Below are 21702 nucleotides of genomic sequence, written 5' to 3'. Positions count from 1 at the left end.
TCGAGTCACACTCTTCGTCTTCGAGTTCGAAATCGAGGTTTTGTCTTCCCTCAATCCTCAGCCGATTCCATCTCTTCATTCTCTTTATCTCCGATTCCATCTCTTTGTCTTCAACCGATTCCAATGGAATCATTCCATCTCTTCGTCTCCCCTCAATCTTCACTCACCAGTTCTCCTTCTCCCTCAACAGCCTTTGAAACCGATTCACAAAACTGAAACAAACCGAATGGAACCAATTCGGTTCGATTCGGTTCTATATATAAATAATATCGGTTTGATTCGATTTGACCTCCAAACTGAACCGATTCCACCCCTACCGTGAAACTTGTTAGAATTATACCAATTTATGACCCCATCCATTTAATTTGGATTACTTTGGACATAGAAATGTTTCATTTGTTTACTTGTAAAGTTCCATTTCAATTTTTTCCCCTTTTTTTTTAAAGGGATGGCGTCATGAATGGAAATTTTGGTCCCAATCCCCATGCACCCTATTTTATTATTGTTGTTATTATTATTATTATAAGGGGAAAAAAAGAACAAGAAGAGGACAGATGCTAACTTGATTAACATAAAAATGCTACTGAAATAAAATATTCATAGAGGATAAAAAGTTAACGATACGTGAAAATGAGGAAAAACAATTTCCAGAAATCACTTTCAAGTATTTTTCTTCGTTTAACCTTTTAGGCATTGATAATGATTTGCATGTATGCATGTAATTTTAAAATCTCAAAATCTATTTTATCATTTTTATAAGCATACTAAAACATACTTTCCATCGCTCAAGGTTATGTTAACATTAAATTTTACACATAATTTTCATATTAGCAAAATTAATTTTGAAGAATTAAAACTGTATTTTATAATAATTTTAAAAATGACAAAAGTAATTTTAACCATTTTAAAATCACTCCCGAAGCATACTCTTCATTTAGCTTTTCTTAAACTTGTGTTTATTCTTCACTGAATTTTTCAATTATGGTTTTACATATTTATTAAAGAAATACTTAAATTTTTAATCAAATTCTAAAACAAAAACAAGCTTTTGAATACTATTTTTTTGTTCACTTCTACCCTTAAGTTTCTGTATTTTATTATGTATATGCTGTTAATATTTTAAAAAATCAAATTTTAAAACATCATTCATGCTAATTGATTGAATAATGTTCTAAAAAACCATAACTAAACTTATCACCTAAGATATTTGCACATAAATCTTTATAGAGTAATTTTAAAACGGATGCTTTTTAATAAAAAAAAAAGATACTCATGCTAATTGATTGGCTTAATTATTGATCAGGATCATATCACCAATTGGTGAATATTCCTTTATTTTTTGTTATATACATAATTGTGTATATATATTTTACCTTGGCTATAAACTCGAATCCTTTCTTTATTTAAGCAGGCCGCGTCTAAACCATATCATTATTGTTTCCTTATTATTTCTTTTTCGAAGAACTTCTCTTTTATTAAAAAAGAGATATCTATTTGTTTTTCAGAAAATTGCAAAAAATACACATGGTGGTAGTTACAATTTACTCTCAAATTTAATTGTAAAACTTGATCCCTCCAACTTATATAAATGTTAAAATTAAACCTTCAAGCTTACATAATTGTAAAAATTGTAAGAATTGTAAGTTTAAGGATTCAAATTTTATCATTTAGAGGTCCAATATCAACAACTATTGAAAGTTCAAAGACCTAATTTTTATAATTAAAAGTTTGAGGGTGTAATAACAACTACCATCATACTTCAAAAATAGTTTTTACAATTTTCTTTGAAAAATAAAAGAAAACTTTAGCTAAACAAGCTTAGCTCAGTAGACTAGTAATTGACATGAACCCTAGCAAAAGAAAAGAAAATTTCAGAAAATTATCTCAGGAGACATGTCTTTAGAATCAGAAAATCAGAAGACCAATACTTTAAAGTACAATTTGAAAATAATAATAATAATAATAATAATAATAATAATAATAATAAAGTACAATTTCAAGATGACCCCTCACATTTCCAAATTCCAATTAGTTAAAAAGTGCTAAAGTCCAACAAAATTATTCACAACTTTAAATCATTCGTCTGTTGACCTGGTTGTCATGCACGAATGAATAATTTAAGCAGATGTTTTTGTGAGAACACATTGAATATCCAAAACAATGAAAGAGAGGAGGAGAACCTTTAAGAAAGTTCTGCCAAACAAGACATAAATTAATATTACAAGCAATACATCCTACAGTGCTCATAATTCAAGAAAGCAAAATTGCTATAAAGTGAGGATTAAAAGAGGTGTGAAAATAAGTTGCCATTAAATTACAAATCCCAATTGCTAAAGGAATCTAATGTAAATTATTGGACAAGTTTGATCGAGTAAAACAAGTAGTAGCAACTCCAAAAGCAAGAGACCCCATTTATATAAAGTTTTTGACACAAAGTTTGGTCATCCTTTTTTCAAAAGGAAGAATGAGAGAGAGAGAGAGAGAGAGAGAGAGAGAAAAGAATTGAAGTTTGTTTGCTGTAGGGATCAAAGAAATGAATGAAACCTTGTCATTGCAGTACATAAAAAAGAAGAAGGCAAAAGCGCCTTTGTTTTGGCAGCAAGTGTTTGATGATTGATTGATAGTAAGCCAGTCAGATGCAATAAAGGAGGAAAGCAAAAACAGCCTAAGCTTGAGTGGCAAGCCAAATCTTGAATGTGATTTCAAAAACAGTACAAAATTCCTTTGCCATGGGGAGATAGAGAATCGAGCAATGATAAAGAACAAACAAAATCTAACAGTAAAAACTAAAATTTGAGGATTAGCAAAACAGATCACATGGTCGGCGGGGGAAGTCGGGTAAAGGAACCTCCCCTTCATGAAAAGAACTATTAGTTACTTTCATTGTTTTTTAACTTTAAAGATATGAAAGAACTTAGAAGGTCAAATTAAATAGCTAAAGCCTTTTCTTTTTTGAGCTGTCACAATATAAGAAGAGATCAATTATATGTTTACAACAAAAAAGAGAGGTTTTTGCAATGAACCCAAGAGAGATTGAGTAAACTTACAAGTTTGGAACTCTGGTATCATGTGGAGATAAGAAACCTACAAAACTTTCACAAATGAGTATTGTGTTTGCTCATGTTTGCAACTTTTGACCAGGTCAAATATAGCTTTTCTGCACTTTTTCCCTTCCCCGACCTCCTCCCTTTTTTGCAAACCCTTTCTGAAGCACAAATGAATGATTTGTCACTTTCAGGGAAAAAAAAATGAAAGAAATTAATGAATAAAAGAAAGTAAGAGTGGGAATCGATAGCGTATTTGAATATGATAATGGTGGTCAATAATTTCATTCAAAGAGAAATTAAATCAAATGTGGTATAGTAGAAAGTGAAAACGACATAAATTTTTTTTGGTGAAGAAAAGAAGCCTCACTATACATCGATGGGTCCTCGGCTTTTATCTCAAGTTATGGAATAAAGTATTTATAATTTGTTTTATTACAATACAGTCTGGAGATTAGAATTTTAATTACAGAACCAGATGCTTGCCTTCTACTGTAGGGCAGCTGCCAGTTTCTTCTGAACAAACTCCACCCCCAGACGAGGAGATAGCCGAGGAAGTACTTCCTGCCATAATTATTCATTTTTTTTAAAAAAATAGTAAGGTAAAATGAACCCGAATATTCAAAAGAACATATCCTAAAGTGTATAAAGTTTCTATGTGAACTTCAGATTCATGAATAATTTAATTGCACATGAAAAAGGGAAGCAATGTGTCTAGCATTACTAAAAAATATTCAACCAAGCAAAAGCACCCAAAAGAGAGGGAAAAAATATGAAAGGACAGAAATCTCTAGAGTCTAAGAAGATTTTTTTAACACAAATATTACATCAATTTGGTTCATTTGACACGTGGCACTGGTGTTAAAGAGAATTCCATCAATTAAAGTAAATTTCCTTGTATGAAAATTGGGTCAAAAGATGAACAATAATACAAAAAAGGAATCTACATCCATCAGTGAGCAATGAGTCAGGAGCAGTAAGTATTTGTCTGTGATTGCTTTTGTGTTTCAAGTGCATGTTAGTAGTTTATGACATCACGAAACGGTACATAACATAAGGAAATCTCCCGAGACCAAAATATAAAAGAACGGTGCATGAAAATCACAGAACCTAGATTAATAAGCTAACTTGCCGTCTGCGTAACTAAGTATATCTGAAAAGGACTACTCGAGATAGAAATAGAAGCCAAAAAGAAAAAAGCAACAGAGATGATGAAAACTCTAACATGCATCTGGATAACTCCAATGTCAAGTAACCCAAATGGAATAAATGGGAATATTACTCGGTATCTAAAATGATACATATCTTTGTTGGAATAAATGAAATGTTTAGGGTTGCATCCATTCAATTACATAAGTTATATTTTTTCATGAATGGATGCATCTTTTTATAAACAACCAATTTTAAGAAGAGACACAACTATTCAAATGGCCATAAATTTGTTTATATATATGTTTCTTCTTTAAATTGATTTTTACACTTCACTATCAAAATTTTTCTCGCATAACAAATTTTCTCCATTTCAAAATTTGTTAAAGTTTGGTATACCCCACAAAGTAAAGTTTGTCGACCTTGTGGAAGTGGTGTTGCTCCTATAGGAAAAGTAATTTGTTCTATTCTAAGAGACAATTACCCTCTAAACTCTAGCACTAGGGTGAAGACAACGTGAATTTATTGGGTTCAGATGTTCTCTTGTATACAAGGTTTATTAATTTTTCTGATTTTATGTGTTTTTATTCATATAACAATCTTAAGACAATTTTATCTGCACATTGTTGAATTCTGTTTTATCCTGATTCTGCCGCTCATGCCAAGTTAGCTACATCATGCAATTTCTCTGTCTTTTCTACACATAAAACATAAACATCTGTTTATCATGATCTTTGAGGAGGCCAATACCAGGCTAAATTTCTATCCCTGAGCTCCACTAAATACTAAAACCAGTTTATAATACAACATACTTAAAGGTGTACTGTACAATTAATACACCTGACCTAGATTTCTAACCCTGCATATCTCTTACAAGATACTAGAATAGAAATACATGAAATGCGACTCCTTTAGTAAATTACAGAAAAATAGACGACCTAGATTTATAAATCTGCAGACTGCAGCTATCACACGTGGGATATTAGCAAGTACAAGAATTCTAACTACTTTTGAGGCTTAGAAGTCAAACATCAGAGGAATGGTAATCTTGAACGCTTTCATTTAAAAGAGAATCTTTTTGTAGATAAAAACATATGAAGCTAATGCTAATCACACGATTACTTTAAGTATATAGGTTATCATAATTTTGAAAATTTACGAGCTGTATAACATCCAAAAGAGAGACAAATTATGGCAAATTTTACGGGAACTCCAAGAAAAGACAATATATCCACAGAATAATCTTAATGTTGCAAAATATTCGTAAAGTTTGGAATGACGTTAAGAATGGGGAAAGAAAATTAAACTAAACTATCAACACAAAATCAAATTGTACAAGGCATCATATAAAGAGAGTCCAAAAGTAGGCAGAAAAAGATGAAGGCATTAGACCTAAGTAAACAGAAGCATGACTTACAAAAGTCTCCATGAATGCACAAAAACTAAAAGAAAAAAATGAACAAGATGCAACATCTTATAATCAACATATCCCAAGGGAATGTGCAACTTCCAAATTTTATTATAGAATATATAATTTTAAGAACCACACTACATAGTGATTTATTTTCTGGGATTGCAAGATAGTTCTAATTTATTTTCTCGAAAACCAGTCAGGAACAAGTATCAGAATAAACAATAGCTATCTAAGTCGAGATATATATTTTTTTTTAAAAAAAAAAAAATCAGATTAAACATTACTACTAAAGTATAAAATAAAAAGTACTTTTCACACCTCCCCACCCCAAAAGGAAAAGGAAAAGGACAAGGAGAGATATGAACATGGTAAAGCAAGTGACATATTCAGCATACAATTTGGGAGAAGAAAGAACAAGGTTATCCACAAAGCATGCTACCTTGTCAGGAAAGATGTCCGATTGGAAATATGTACTATAATATTTCCCACTTTTAGTAAATGTATCAGCCATATTACAACATATGAGGTGGAGAGTTGAATCTATGATGGAGTGTTTGAGACGTTGAGTTGGTTATTATAGTCTGTTTGTTACAATAGACTATAGGTTAAAATAGTTTTGAGTAGCAAACTAGTTTAGTCTGGATTATAATAGTTTGTGTCTAAGGTGCAGATTATAATAGTTTGTGTCTAGGGTGTAAACTATTTTAATCTAAGTAGGAAATAATAAACACCGTAACAAAGAGAGATTTGAAATAGTAACAATGTAGTTAATTGTAGGTTATAATAGTTGGAAACACCAATTATTATGATTGGAGCCCCACAATAGCCCACTCCATCCACTTGAAGTTGGGGCCCAAACACCCCTCGACTTCTTCAAGGAAGTAAAAATGTCTTAATTGTTGAGCTATCCTCATGATGACATAGCATAAATGGACTGGTCATATATTCAAGATTTGCAGAGTTATGCCATATTCTTTCCATAGATTTTTGGGATTATAACCCTTTCCTTTGATTCTTGCCAATTGAGACGGATATTTGTAAGTTGGCTTATATGAAGATCTCTTGTCTTCTTTCGTAACTGATTTTTTTTTATTATCCTTTCCTCTGAATCTTGCCAATCAAAAAGCAAACCTCTAAGTAACACTATTTAGCAACAATTACCTCTCAGTCAAACTAGAAAAGAGTTGTACAAGAATAATTGAAAATGAGTAAGGCGCCTCCTCAGAAGGAAACTCCCTGTGCCCAAAAAGGAGGGCTATAAAGTTTTGGCATCACAGCAAAAACCAAAAAGGAATAGTTCGACATTTTGTGTTGATTATCTTTGCATTCTTTTCTTCACAGATGCCACTTAGATGAGAAACTCAATCTCATCCATGGTTGAGGGGTGATTAAGGAGCAAATTACATTCACTACTTAGAACTTTCCAAATGTTAACTTGCTGTACTAACAGAGTGATGAAACTAATATGTGAGAATATTTAGAATATATGGATCTCTGAGTTGCATAAATTTCCATATATATTGATTTTTTCTTTACCATATCGCCACCTTGTTTGTCATTCTGATTTTGACAGTTCACAGTAAAACCCTTCCATACCTTACGTGTTTCATATTTTCATCCCTAAGAACGAAACCCACATCACATTTGCTCATACAAAGAGTTCCAGGAAGGTATATAGGTCTAGTGAGCTTAGTTTACAGAACATTTAAGCACAGAAAATGGAACTAGTAGTAACCAGGAAGGTATATAGGTCTAGGTGCAACTTTTATAGTACGAGAGGCTTCTGTGTCAGGTCTATCTTTCCACATAGAAGTTTCTATTGAAATAGGCCTCTGCCTGTTTAACAATAGATAGTATTAATGTTATCAACCTGATTCTTTAGTTTAAGATGCCAGGTGATTCAGAAAATTCACAAGATCAACATATATGAGCAAATCTGTCGAGTTTATTCAAACGTTATCATCCTTTCAACAAGCCATCATTGGTAAAGCCCTCTTGATTCACTGGTATTCAAGACATTTTTATCAGTAATGTTATTGTGGATAGATCCAAATGAGCTTTCATGAAAGCCATTCACCAAAATATTTCTTTTGTTGCATGTCATATTGATTCGGTATGGTTCTTTGTTCCATACTGATTCCTACAATGTAGTACAACTACCAAAGCTGAGTGTCTCAGTTTCACCAAAGAAACGTATTTTTAGAGGAAATCGTTAATGTAGTGGTCCGGATACATTGCACACCAGATCTTCATTGAAGAAATTAACCATTTAGTAGTTCAGGATGCTAGATTGCAGTATTTTTCTTTTCTTTTTTAGTTGTTGTTGTTTTTTTTTAATCTTTCTACATTGATATGACTTTAGGCAAACTACAACTGGCTTAATTTCTGCATTATACCAGATGAGTATGGCGAGACAGGATAGGGAGAAACAAACATAGGAAACAAAATACTTAAACAGTCCGTAAACAAAAATTATAAAACTAGAACAATAATTACTTGAATCAAGCAGATAGAAAAGAATTACCAGTATGTTGATAAAAGCCTTCCTTGTTGGATTAATCACAGACCCAACTGGATTCATAATAACTTAAATGAGAACAGAAGATGAGGTGAACAACTCGTTGGAACCTCAAACTCGAATGAAAAATGAAAGAGCAAGGGGTTACTAACGTAGTGTCACAGAAGTTTGGGAAATAGAAACTCAGTAAAACTCCAGCCAAGGCTCTAAAAACAAGTGGAGGACGAGAAAATCTCCTAATCGGATCAATGCACAAGCGTTGCATATCTGAAATAGACACTCTCCTTTTCCTATTAAGCTAAAACCACCAAAATACAGGCTCATACTAATCAGAATCACAAGTATGAATAGAACCAACCTCGGAGCCATCAGAGCGCACTTTTGCGAGCACGGGAATCTCGTACTTGTAAGCTTTCTCCCATTCTGGGTTAGTAGTGATATCCCTCACCTGCTTGAAACCAAAGAGAACAAATCAAATCGAAGCGCTTCCAACACGAAAGGAATTAGAAATACAAATAAAAGGGGACTGAAATGAGTGCCTGTAAATCGACGTCGTGGAGAGAATCGGGGCCGGCGAGCAGAAAGGCGACTTGTAGTTTCTCTTTGAGGCCGTCGCACAAACAGCATCCGGGTTTGGAGTACAGAATGAGTTTCCGAGAGGGAAGAGATGAGGAAAATGAAGCCGAAGGGATCAAAATCCGACGAGGTGTTTTAGCTTTTAGGAGTAATGATAATGGTGAAGAAGAAGAAGGTCGCCCTATTAACGCAGTAGTTGCAGATATCATTCTTGCTGCTCGCTGGTTGCCCCAAGATTGGAATTTTGGAACTGTGTTCATTCCGCAGCTACTCAGTTGGGGTGTTGAAATGAGTCAACAACCGATTATCCAATCCAAAACGTAAAGATTGGATTGGAATGGATTAATTATGTAAAGATTGGATTTGGTTAGTTTTGTTCTTGAGTTTGATTGGATTGGGTTGGATAAAGTTATGGATTGATTAAAAAAAATTTTGGGTTGACCCAACCCAACTTAGATTATATTATATATATGTTTCTTTGTTTAAAGTTTGATTAGTTGTATTGATTAATTTGTAAATTTTCAATATTTTCTTCTTAAATTGTTATAATATTTATTTTTATTTAAAGTTTATCATAAATATTATAAATATTTGGTATTTAGCATTTTAAGAGATCTTAATTATTTGTCATGTGTTGTATATAAATTTACATGGTTTTCATTAAAAATAAACAAAATAAGTTATAATCCAACAACCCAACCCAACCCAATTCGAAATTTAACTGTCTAGTTTGGGTCATTTGGGTTGTCAATCACCCTCAACCTAACCCACGTATACCCCTAGGGAGGGGAGAAAAAAAAAGTTTCTAAAATTTAATTTTCATTGTTAATGTTTAGACTTAAATAGAAAAGAATTACAAAAATGGCAAAAAGATTCCTCGACCCATATAAAAGGTCCAAAAACACACCGCAACTCTTTGGCCCATCGAAAGATTCAACTCTTCTGTTCAAAATCTTTCTCGCAACTCGACTTGACTCAGAAGACATGCGTGTCCGACATAGCCTCATCAACTTAAAAGGGTAATTTGATGGAAGATAAACCAACTAATAAACAGTGATAATGCATTATTGATGGTATAGATAGTGATGGTACACTATCGATGTCTATCAATGATAGATAATGATAGTTGACAACACAAAAAATATGTTATCTAGCTTTGCTTAATTCGGGATTGTTCTAAGATTTTATGTGTTTATTATGTTATTTTGTAGGTATTGAGTGCTTAAGAGGCAGAATTGAGCACTAGAAGTTGTTTGGGATTAATTTGAAGCAATTTGGAGTTAATTTAAGCACCGAAGCTTAAAGGATGTAAAATGACCAAGATGCCCCTATATTGCAATATAGTTACCCTCTACCAAGCGTAGAGTCATGCTCAAGGTCAGATTCAATGTATTGTCTGCAGCGTAACTATCCCCGCATTACGCTGAGGACCCGAGAGTTAGAAATAGGGCAACGTAGCTACGCTGCCTATATCATAGTTGCGTTATGGAGGTTGACAGGAATTTGTTGAATGCATGCACGCTTGTGCAATCCACCTTAGCGTTACAAACGCCCGCACTATGTTGAACTTTTAAGCTACAATTAAAAAAGCCAGCGTAGTTACGCTATGACTACGAGTATAAATGGTTGTTTCTACCACTTAGGTTAAGATTAGGAAGGGTTTGACGAATTCTTCCAATTTCAGTTGTCTCCTACTTTGATTTATCTCCTCTTCCTTCTATTTTGGTCAATGGGCGTTTCAAACTTAATCTCTATGATTGGCATGTCAATTATGGGCTAAGGTACTTAATCAAGCTTGGGTTTTTAGGATTTTTCCATCTATTTGATGTATTTGTGAGATTTCGAACTAGCATATTGCAATTTTCGATTTCGATTATGTTTTTCTATTGTTTATGGTGCTAGGAAATTTTATGATTATCGCTTTTTTTTATTGCCATTAGATATATGACATTTAATATTTTGTTAATCAATCAAAGGTAATAGGTAGGTAACTTGCAAATCACCTAGATGAGCATTGTTCTAACTAACTTAAGATAAAATCAACCGAATATTTAATTAAGGTTGTTCCTTGTTAGATATTCAACCTAATTTTGCCCTAGTTCTTAATGCAATTAGGTAATAGACTTGCATACTTTTCATCGATTTAAATTGGGCTAATTAGTTGATTAGGTCGGATTAACTAGCTATTCCAATTAATTCTGTTAGGTATAGTTGCATGACTCTAGTAATAAGAATTCTATGATCGAATGCATTGAATAGGTGAATTCCGTCACAACAACTAGGTCTTCTCATTGAATTTTAATATTTTATTTTATTTTATACATTTAAATTTGCTATCGACAAAACAAGTTTTAAAACCCCTTTTTGGTTACCCTTCAATTTAAATCACTTTAATTGAGAATTTCAAGAGCTTCTTGAGTTCGATTTGTGCTTCTATTGTTATATTAGTTTTGAGTGGTTACGCTTTAAATTATTTGGTTTGAATTTGGGCGATGAAATCCGCTCCGACCAAATTGGCGTCGTTGTCGGGAAGCCAAGTATTTTCTTTTTGAAGGGCTTTTTATTCTTTGTTCGTTCTTGAATTTTTCTTTCTTTGTATTATCCAATCCTTCCAAGATCGAAATTCTTTGTTGTATTTTGCAAAACTTGGTAGGGAGGAAAGGCGACAAAGAAGATAAACTTGAGAACGAAGAGCCTTAGAAGAATAGATTTATGTTGAAGGTACATTTGAAGAAGAGCATTCTTAAGAGGAATTTGAATAAGAAACGATGGCGCAGCTTGTCGAGCTCACCATGAATGAGCTTTCAGTTCCTGACCTTTCTACATCACTTATCCTGAGACCACATGTAATTTTAAATTAAAAAATGGTCTTATTCACTTATTACCTTCTTTTTTCTGGACTTACAGATGAGGATCCACACAAGCACCTGAAGGATTTTCATATCGTGTGCATTGGAATGTGCCCTCACGATGTAACTAAGGAGCAACTTAAGCTATGAGTCTTTTCGTTCTCTTTGAAGGATGACCCGAAGGACTGGTTGTACTATCTACTATTAGGTGCATCACCACCTAGACATAGATGAAAAAGAGGTTTATGGACAAATTTTTTCCAGCATCTAAAGTCGTGAGAATAAGGAATGAGATTTACAATGCCCTACAAAAGCATGAGGAGTCATTATATGAGTATTGGGAAAGGTTTAAACGCCTTTGCACTGGATTCCTCAATCATCAGATCCCATATCACCTCATGATTCATTACTTTTATTAAGGATCATTGCAGTAGGATAAAAGTAATATCGATGTAGCTGTAGGTGGAGTACTTGTGAACAAAATTCCCTTTCAAGTAATGGAGCTCATTTCCACCATGGCTAAAAATAACCAACAATTTGGTACCAAAAATCGTGTCTCTCAATCATCCACATCTTCATAAGTGGTAAGTGACCTTAGAGTTGAAATTGATGAACTTTCTACTTTTGCGAAACAATTTTGTTCTACAAAGACACAATCTCATGAGTCTGTTGCTTAAATAAATTATGATGGAAATTAGCAAGGCGGTCAGATGTACAATAACAATCATTGGGGTAACCAAGAATACCAGGGCCAAAGTAGTTCAAGTATGCCTTTGAAGGATATGGTGAAAAATCTAACAGAGTCTACCATGCAGATTTAGCAGAATTGAGAGAAGTTCCAGCATACTACTACTTCTCACATGAGTAGTATGGCTACTCAGATCTCTCTATTGGCCGAAGTGATCAGCAAGTTGTACACCCAATATGAGAAGCTTTCTTCGCAACCAGTGTCCAATGTGCGTAATGTCAGTACTATCTCTGTTTTGAACTATGCAGAGAGCCCCGAGATGCCTATTGATGATTCAGTGGAAGTTGTAAGTGAAATTTGTCTGACAATGTTAATGAGAAGATTGCTATCCCACCTAAAAAACGAGGTATACAATTTAATTCATCTTTAAATTTAAAAGCTAATATCCCGCATTTCCTTTTCCTAGCAGGTTGACTGTTGCTCAAGGAGGATCACACAAGGAGGAGGTGGAATCTGTCCAATTTTCTGGTGTCAAGAGCCTTGATGCAAAGTGTGAGAAAGTTTGGGTTCAGATTCTTAAGGAAAGTAAAGTGGAAGTTTCTAAGAGGAAGGAAAAGAAGCAAAAGAAAGAAGTCAGACAGGAGGTAATACTATCATGTAATCTTCCTATTAAGCAGGACGACCATGTGTGTTTTTATATGCCCCGTTCGATGGGCACTAGAGAATTTGAGCATGTTATGTTAGATCTAGGGTTTACATTTAATATTATGTCTGCTTTTGTGTATGTTGATTTTCAGTCTCATATCATACACCCTACTTATATTTTAGTGCAGTTAATGACTATTCCCTTATCAGGCCAGTTGGATTAGTCAAGATATGTTGGTTAAAATCAATTGCCTGACTTTTCCTTCTGATTTTTATGTGATTAATATGAGTGCAGATTCTGCTTCTTCTTCAGAATTATCTATGTTGTTAGGTCGACCCTTCTTAAAGACTGCTAGGGTTGATATTGATATTAATTTAGGATCTTTAACTTTTAGGCATAAAGAGAATATATATATATATATTGTATGATTGATTCTTCTTCCCCCACTAATCCTATGTGTTCTAGTACTAATATTTTGCAGAATAGTGGCCCACCTCCTAAATTGGGGGTGGGGGATGGAGACTAGGCAGTTTGTGATGGATATGGTTGATGAAGCCAAGTCGAGTTGAGCATACCGACCTTGAACAATTATACTACCTGGAGGCAGCCATTTTTTTTCTTGTTTTCTAAGTATAGGTTTTTGTTTGTTTTTATTTTTATTGAGCTTGATTCTTTCACTTTTTCTTGATTTTTAGGTTTTAGTTATCCTTGAGGAGATGGATAGAATTTTTCTTTTGATGAGCTAGATATCACCGCCATCCAGTGTGCTAAATTTCAGGGAAGTTGTATGTTTTTCTTTTCATTTTGTCCTTTGTTTTGTCTTTATTACATTGGGGACACTGTTAGATTTTAAGTTGGGGTGTGGTATGTTTGTGTTCTGGTTGGAGCCTTTGAGCATTTAAGCTCAGGCTATTTTGTTTTTATACTTTAATGCATGTTTGTTCATGTTTTATGGTTCGTTATGATGCACTCCCTTGTGATTTCAATTTGTATGACATGATGTTTACAATGAATAATCATGATTTTTAGCCATTTTTAAGAAAAATTTTACTTCTCATGCATCAAGTTCTTTGTCTATCTATATTAGGCCTTGCATGCTTAAAATCATATTACTTAATTTGTATTTTTTGTTGTCACTCTTATAGGCCTAACTAGAGAGTGTCTTGCATGATGGGTTGTATTGTAATACTGAGGGAGAAAAATAATTTATATGCCCGCTCTAAAAAAATACAACTAATATAGCTCCTTGCAGTCTTGTGTGAAAGTAATGCCCCTAAGTAAAATAAATGTAAGTTTAGGGCCCTAGAATTAATTAAATTTCAGGCGCCTTAGTTGAAATATTATTGTCTTGATTGTTTCGGTGCTTGATAGTTGGTGTATGAGCCAATGTAGGGTGAGAACAAATTGAGGAGCATTTAAAAGCATTTCGGGTATTAGGACTTAATTAGAAGGACTTTTAAACTCACCCTTGAATGAATAAGTCTAGAACTAATTTTAAATTTTGCTTCATTCATTGATTATGATTTGATTTCGTTGTTGATTGCAAATTAAATCCTAGGAGACTGTTAAGGCTTGAGTAATGAACTAGGTAATCTAAGTGAGTATATCATTTATGTGACTGTGTGTTTTATTCCACCTTGCTCGAAGACGATCAAGAATTAAGTTGGAGGGTGTTTGATAGCACCAACAATGCATTATCTAACTCCGCTTAATTCGGGATTTTTCTAGGATTTTATGTGTTTATTATGTTATTTTGTAGATGTGAGCGCTTAAGAGGTAGAATCAAGCATTAGAAGTATTTCGAGGTTAATTGAAGCAATTTGGAATTAATTTGAGCACCGAAACTTTAAAGATGCATAATGTCCAAGATGCCCTTATGTTGTAGCATGATTACCCTTTACCAAGCTTAGAGTTATGCTTAAGGTCGGATTCAACGTATTTCCTGTAGCATAACTACCCCCGTGTTATACTCGTGTGTTACGTTGTGGACCCAAGAGTTGGAAACAGGGCAGCGTAACTACGTTACCCATAACGTAATTACGTTACAAAGGTTCATGGAAATTTGCTAAACGTGTGTGCCCTTGCCCAATCCAATCCAACTTTACAACATTTGCGCTACAGTGAATCTTTACGCTACAATTAGAAAAGCCAGCATAGTTACACTGGTTATCAACATAGTTACGCTGCGTCTACAAGTATAAATGGTTGTTTTCGCTGCCTAGGTCAGATTATAAAGGGTCTGACGAATTCTTCTGCATCTAGTCGTCTTTTACTTTGATTTCTCTCCTCTTTTTTTCTATTTTGATCAGTGGATGTTTCAAACTTAACCCCTATGATCGACATGTCGATTATGGGCTAAGGTACTTAATCTAGCTTGGGTTTTTAGGATTTTTCCACCTATTTGATGTATTCGTGAGATTTCAAACTAGAATATTTATTTCTATTTTTTGTTTTTCTAATGTTTATGATTATATAATTGGACGTTTGGGAATTTTATGATTACCATTTTTTTATTGGCATTAGATATGTGGCATTAATCTTTTGTTAATCAATTAAAGCCAATAGGTTGGGGTAGCTTGTAAATCACTAGATAAGCATTGTTCTAATCAACCTAGGACTGAATCAACCAAATATTTAATTAAGATTGTTCCTAGTTAGATGTTCAACCGAATCAGGTCAATTTAGATTTACATGTTGTTCATGATTTAAATTGAGATAATTAGTTAATTAGGTTGGATTAGCTGGTTGTTCCAATTAATTCAGTTAGACACGATTAATTGCATGACTTAGTAATGAGAATTCTATGATCAAGTGCATTGAACAGATGAATTCTGCCACAACCTAAGCTTGGTCTTCTCAAATTGAATTTTAAAATTTTATTTTATTTTATACATTTAAACTTATTCTCAACAAAACAAATTTCAAAACTCCCTTTTGCTTACCCTTAGACTGAAATAATTTTAAATGAGAATTTTGAGGGCTCCCTAAGTTTGACCTGCTTCCACTATTGATAGGATGTAGAATCACCAAAGGAATCAATCAGAATCAGTAAGCACTCTAATTACACTTAATTTGAGTTCTAAAAGCATGTAAAACAGGTTTTTCAACAAGAGGGTTTCCAAGAACATCATACCTTTAAAGAATCCTCTAAATCCAAGCTGCTCGCCACGAATTCTCAGTTTCAACACCTCAGTAAAATACAAAGAGATATTTTCTACTATTCTCAGCCTTGGATTTGAGTGGTGGAACTCAAGATTAAAGTTAATTGTGTAGGAAAATGGAGTGAGTTTTTGTGGTAAGAAAAACACCACCGAAAAAAAAATAAAATTCCAGCAGCCCAATCTCTCTTTTATCAGCAAATTGAAGAGTTTTATTCTTCTTTTTCATGTAGGCACTCATGGAGACTATTGATGCGACTTCAAATTGATCAAAGGAAGTGGGTTAGGTAGTTGGATTAAGAGAATCCACCTCCTACTTCACAAATTGTGGAAAACTCCACTTAAGATGTTTTAATTTTTCAATTTCCATTTTCAAATTCTAATTTTAATTAATTCAAAATTACTAAAATTAAAAAAATTAAATTGAATTATTATTTAATTAATTCAAAATTAATTAAATTCAAAAATTAAAAATCCAATTTCTCAAATTGAATTAAAATTGAAAAATAATTTGGTTTTAATTAATTAAATAAATTCAATTAATTAATAATTTAATATCAAATATTAAATAATCAAACATCTATTTGATACATGAATTCTATTCATGTAATTAATATTTAGATTTATATTTAAAAATTATAATATCTCCAATTTCGTTTAATTTCGATAAATTTAACGTTTAATTATATTGAATATAATTATACAAACCCTAATTTGAATTTGAATAATTCAAATTCAAACCCTAATTTGCAATTTGAACCCTTCAAATTGAAACCCTAAATACAATTTGAACACTTCAAATTGAAATTATTTCAAATTCACTCAATTTACTAATCTAAGTTGTTCATGTTTTACGAGCTAGTAAAGGGACCTTATGGACCTACATATCATGAGCTCTAACGATTTGAGATTAATTGGCTAAAACTCTTTAGTTTGAATTAATAAATATTTATTAACTATCGAGTCACACCACTACAGCTCAATAGTTGCACTCTCCTCATTATAGATATATTTGTGTTCACTTGATTTAACCATAATCAGTAAGTCGATCATTCACAGGTTGTTCGTAGTAACGGTTGGGTCAAAATGTTGTTTTACCCCTAAAATTATATCTTGCTCCTTAAGTTCCAAATAATTGGTTTATGATCCAATCACTAAATCGGATCCCTTTCAAGCCAATAAGAGGGTGGGGACCCCTGTTCAAAACCTAGATTTAGCACTTAAGATAACAACCTTTCTTCTATCCCTAAATCAGATAGGCGTGAATTCTATCTTACACTCTATGTCCCCAGCTATCTATCCGATTTCACCCCTGAAATGAGAGGCTTATTGAGCCAGCGTTGTTGAGTCAATCCTCACCAATGTAAATATAAAAATAATCTCGAATAAACAAGAGTTCATAGTTAGCTCAGGATTAAGATCGAGTTACTTGGGTCATCATAAGTGAAATAGTCAGTCTTAAACAGTAAACAACATTATAAAATAAGAATGACTTATTTCTTGGTCCTATCTTATGAAAAACTCATTGCATAGGACGCTCCCACTTCTCATGTCACTACATGAACAAATTAGGTCGCATCCGATGGTGTTACCAAAATAAGGCACCCAACCTTATTCGTATATTATAGACCGTTTTGGCTATTTACTTGAACTTGATCCATCTTTATGTCTCTACATATAATTCAAGTATTCATATAATAGCCATGGATCTTAGTTTATTGGATTTAGTCTTTATAAGTGCAATTTACAAATACAATAACAACTTTATTAAATAAATGTTGAATAACATCTTTATTGATAATAGAAAATGTTTAACTTTACAAACTGCGAATTTTAGGACATACAACTCAACAACTATTACATTAGTTTTGAGTAGTTACAGTTTAAATTATTTGGTCCGAATTTGGGCAACAAAATCTGCTTCGACCAGTAGTGCTTTATCGCTATCTATCTGTATCACTATCTATCAACGATAGACAAAAATAATGTGTTATCAGTGTCTATTAGTGATAGACAAATGATATTGTACCATCATTGTCTATCACTATATTTGGGTTTTCTTTTTCTTTTGGATTTTGAGAGCTTTCATAATAATACAATATTAGTGTTTATCAATGACAGACACTAATATAATATTATCTATAGATCGATGTGTATCACTATCACTAATAGATATTGATAGTGTTTATCATTGTCTATCACTGATAGACAATAATGGTGGTTTATCACCTATCACTGCTTTTGTGATAATATACTATTATTACTTTCTTGCTTCAATCAATAAATTAGAATTCTTTGTTCAAATAAATGAAATTCAAATCTCCACCTCTAGGCTCGTACTTTATGTTGCTAAAAAAATCTTCCATTGGGACCGTGAGTTGAGACTATAAGAGATAATAATCATGCATCATTTTGGATTGATGTCGACTTCTAGTATCAAGTATCTTTATGTTTGATGTATAAATCCTCCATGTAGGTTATTTTTGTGGTTTATGCTTTAGTTTTGTTTTTGTGTAATTCTTTTATGGCTCTAGGAAGGGAAAGTAGTTTCGTTGTCTCTCTAGCAAGTTCGTTTTGTGCTTTAGTGGTGTGTGTAAATATTGGCACCATACTTAGATTACTTAGATATCTAACAAAGTCATCTTATGTGGGTTATTAAAGCATCATGAGTTAGTTTGTGGCTTATTAAGTTCTAATTTTGTCAAATCGAGCATAGTTCAATTGGTATATGAGTGTATTTGTAATCACGAGGTATGTGGTTCAAATTCTCTATCCATATTGTACTTTAAAAAAGTTTATAAGATTTTCATTTTTTCAATGAATAAACAATGACATATATTTAATGTCATACAAACTCCTTTAATGTCGGTTATTAACCGATATCAATGGTGGACTGACATCAAAGGCGACCTACATCTTACTTCTATAACTTCGACTTTTAACTTACATTATAACCCAGTTTCGTACGAGTAGAAAGCAAAAATATTTGAAAGAGAAAATAAGGTATACTTGATATATACAACACTATAACAACCTTACTTGAACAAGATTTGTTCTATAGGTTGTACAGTTATACTCTTAAGTCATAAGATATATACAACACTATGTGTTTTAATTTTCAAGAAATAAATCAGGATATATTTGATAAGTGTATCGAACAATACAATTTGTACAATATATCTTTTTGAATACCAAATAATATATGCATTGTATTTTTACATTTTTTCAATGTATATGTAAACACATAAAACAATAAAAGTATATATAATGTATATTTACATTTTCTAGTTATTACAAGTATTTTTGACATATACTTGTGATCTCAATGAGATCTGATCACTTTTTAGATAGGAATATAGAAAAAAAAAATCAATGAAATCTTCTAAAATAAAGGAAATATTAATTTGAAACTTCATGCATCAAACAAATATCAACTAAAATTAATAAATAACAAAAATAAAATCCAAATTTAAAAATGATGTTAATAAGAAAAAAATTAAAAATTTCAAAAATTTGTACATGAGGAATAATGTAATTAATGATATTTAAAAAAAAAAAAACTCACATATAATTAATGCTAAATCTGGAAATGACTTTTCTTATTTAAGATTATAAGGAATAAAAATGTTTAAAAATGTTGCTAAAATCTAATTTTTAAATATTACTATTTGTGAAATATTAGTTATGTAATAGATTAATATTCTAAATCTTTCCAGAAAAAAATGAGAGAAAACAATGACATACAAAAAACCAAGCCCACAAGAAGCTCATCAAAGAAAAAGGATCCAACTAAGTAAAATGTTACCTAAAGTGTAGTTAAATATTTCTAACCTAATCCTCTCGAATGATCTCTTGTTTATTGAGTAATCTAGAATTTTCCCCATATTTTAGTGTTAGCAACAAAACTTTGAAGATTGATCTTGGATTTATTGAGTAATTCTAAGGTTTGAGATTACCTAGAGATAATCTTCATTCTTCACTTTCCCGTGAGAAATTCACATTATTGGTCAGGAGATAGTTTATCTATATATTGAATATACCTAATCTAGCCTTCAAGCATAATCCCAAATTTAATGAGCATTCTAGAATCTAAAGATTAGCGGAAGATAATCTTCCACTTCCTAGAGAGTTCATATAATTAAGCAAGAGAAGGCTTTGCCATTTGTTAGTTATTCGTAACTTAACCTTAAAAAATTGTCTCAAATTCTTATCCAAAGTAATCCCAAACTGCACGAGCAAACAAAAGTAGCTCTAAAGGATATGATCCAAGTATTACACTACCTTTTGACAAAGAATGCAACAAAACAAACCTAATAAAAAAAAAAAAGACATCCTCGTTGAAAGCCTATGGAGAGTGTTCATTTTTCCATGGATAACTTGCCAATTTAACCATTTTTGGAACTCACCTTCAAAGAGCAGAAAGGAAACTTAAAATGTTTAACCTTGTTTGGAAGTTACAAACCTTTCAAAGAGCAAAAAGCGAAACAACACTAGGATTGGAGTCCAATAAGTAACAAATAATGAGCTTTAAGAGAAGTCCATAGTATGATGTCTCCAAAAACGAACATCTCTTCTTCCTTACCTAAGCTGATCACAAATTAGAGAGTCGTTACATCTCTTCGCCTCTATTGGACAAAGAGTGACAAAAATCTCACAAAGATAGGAGAGCACCCAGAATGAAACGATACATCAACCATAGAACTATTTTCTAGTACGAACAAATGGTACAATTGGGCAAACGTAAGGTAGAAAGTCTATCCCTACCCACTTATACTTCTAGTTTCCGTTCCATAAACACTCGCTTACTTTATCTACTACAAGATTCCAAAATTAGAGAGTCTTCAAAATGTCCAAAGGGGAGAGGCCATGGTAGGAAGTGAGAAAAGAGCGAGACTCCAACCAACTAAACGACTTAGGATTTGAAGATTAGCAATAAATAATCTTTCGCTCTCTTGGGAGTTTGTTTTACAAAAAGGTGAAAATAACTTCATTCAGTTACAAAATCTGTTACAGATCAAGCTACCTTTAAATACATTGTGTAACTAATTATAGAGAGAGAGCAAATTTTAATTGAGTTTTCAAAGTTATTTTGAAGCAATCTTGAACAAAAACTCCCATAAACTTCTCCGTGGACGTAGGCCTCCCTTGGTCGAACCACGTAAAACTATCGTGTTCTTCTTCTTCTTATCGTCTTCCTCTATCGTATACCTCTGACCCACCGATTGTGTAGCTTTTACCAAACAATCGTCTAGCTTTTAGCCAACGATCGTTTACTTTTGCAAGCCTCATCATGTAGACGACCATCGTTTAGACGACTTCGTCTAGACGATCTTCAGTAAAGCCTTCATCGTCTAGACGACTTGTCCTTTATCATCTAGACGATCTCCAACTTTACCTCTCATCGCCTAGATGACTGAAGACTCATCGCCCTCTGCGATTTTTGGCAGACTCCTGACGATTCTCTTTTTTTTTTTTTTTTCTCTCGTTCTTTCTCTGCAAAAAGAAAAGAAAAGTTAGTCTTTTGAAGTGCATAACCAACAGAAGTGTGAAGCTTTAATCTCGACCATCAAAGTGTAAGGTTGAGATCCTTCATCACACGGATTGTGCTTTCAGCACGTTGTTTTGTGTTTGTGTGAAGAAGTAAGGTGGTTTCTGGTATT

The 21702-nt window shown here is 32.8% G+C and overlaps 1 protein-coding gene across 5 annotated transcripts; it reads right to left on the bottom strand.

Annotated features, from left to right (window-relative positions):
- Nucleotides 1-1691: 1691 nt before the first annotated feature.
- Nucleotides 1692-9053, bottom strand: LOC120086116 (Thioredoxin superfamily protein). Of its 5 annotated transcripts, none has more exons than XR_016532078.1 (5): nucleotides 8665-9053; nucleotides 8484-8573; nucleotides 3531-3608; nucleotides 3048-3205; nucleotides 1692-1850 (listed from the first exon to the last, which is right to left on the bottom strand). XR_016532078.1 is itself a non-coding variant. In XM_039042566.2 (4 exons), exons 1-3 carry the CDS (start codon nucleotides 8959-8961, stop codon nucleotides 3534-3536), a joined length of 462 nt encoding a protein of 153 aa, XP_038898494.1. In that variant the 5' UTR covers nucleotides 8962-9053; the 3' UTR covers nucleotides 2928-3205; nucleotides 3531-3533. The 5 variants fall into 5 exon arrangements, 2 of the variants coding, with proteins under 2 accessions (XP_038898494.1, XP_038898493.1); XR_016532077.1 differs by lacking the exon at nucleotides 1692-1850 and adding an exon at nucleotides 1929-2193; XR_016532079.1 differs by lacking the exon at nucleotides 1692-1850 and adding an exon at nucleotides 8132-8178 and having other exon boundaries at nucleotides 2928-3205.
- Between the last annotated feature and the right edge of the window lie 12649 nt (nucleotides 9054-21702).

Source organism: Benincasa hispida, chromosome 9 (assembly GCF_027475165.1).
Source record: "Benincasa hispida cultivar pf3 chromosome 9, pf3_genome.v1.1, whole genome shotgun sequence".
Classification (NCBI taxonomy): Eukaryota; Viridiplantae; Streptophyta; class Magnoliopsida; order Cucurbitales; family Cucurbitaceae; genus Benincasa; species Benincasa hispida.
Note: the sequence above shows the minus strand (reverse complement) of the source record. Positions and strands in the feature narration are given on the sequence as shown.

What these genes read in the sequence shown, in the direction of transcription:
- LOC120086116 (XM_039042565.2), bottom strand. Translation starts at nt 8,961, where the DNA reads ATGAACACAGTTCCAAAATTCCAATCTTGGGGCAACCAGCGAGCAGCA. An exon ending in TCCACGACGTCGATTTACAG is followed by an intron (nt 8,574 to 8,664) that starts GCACTCATTTCA and finishes GGTTTCAAGCAG; the next exon opens with GTGAGGGATATCACTACTAA. An exon ending in TGCGCTCTGATGGCTCCGAG is followed by an intron (nt 8,393 to 8,483) that starts GTTGGTTCTATT and finishes TGTCTATTTCAG; the next exon opens with ATATGCAACGCTTGTGCATT.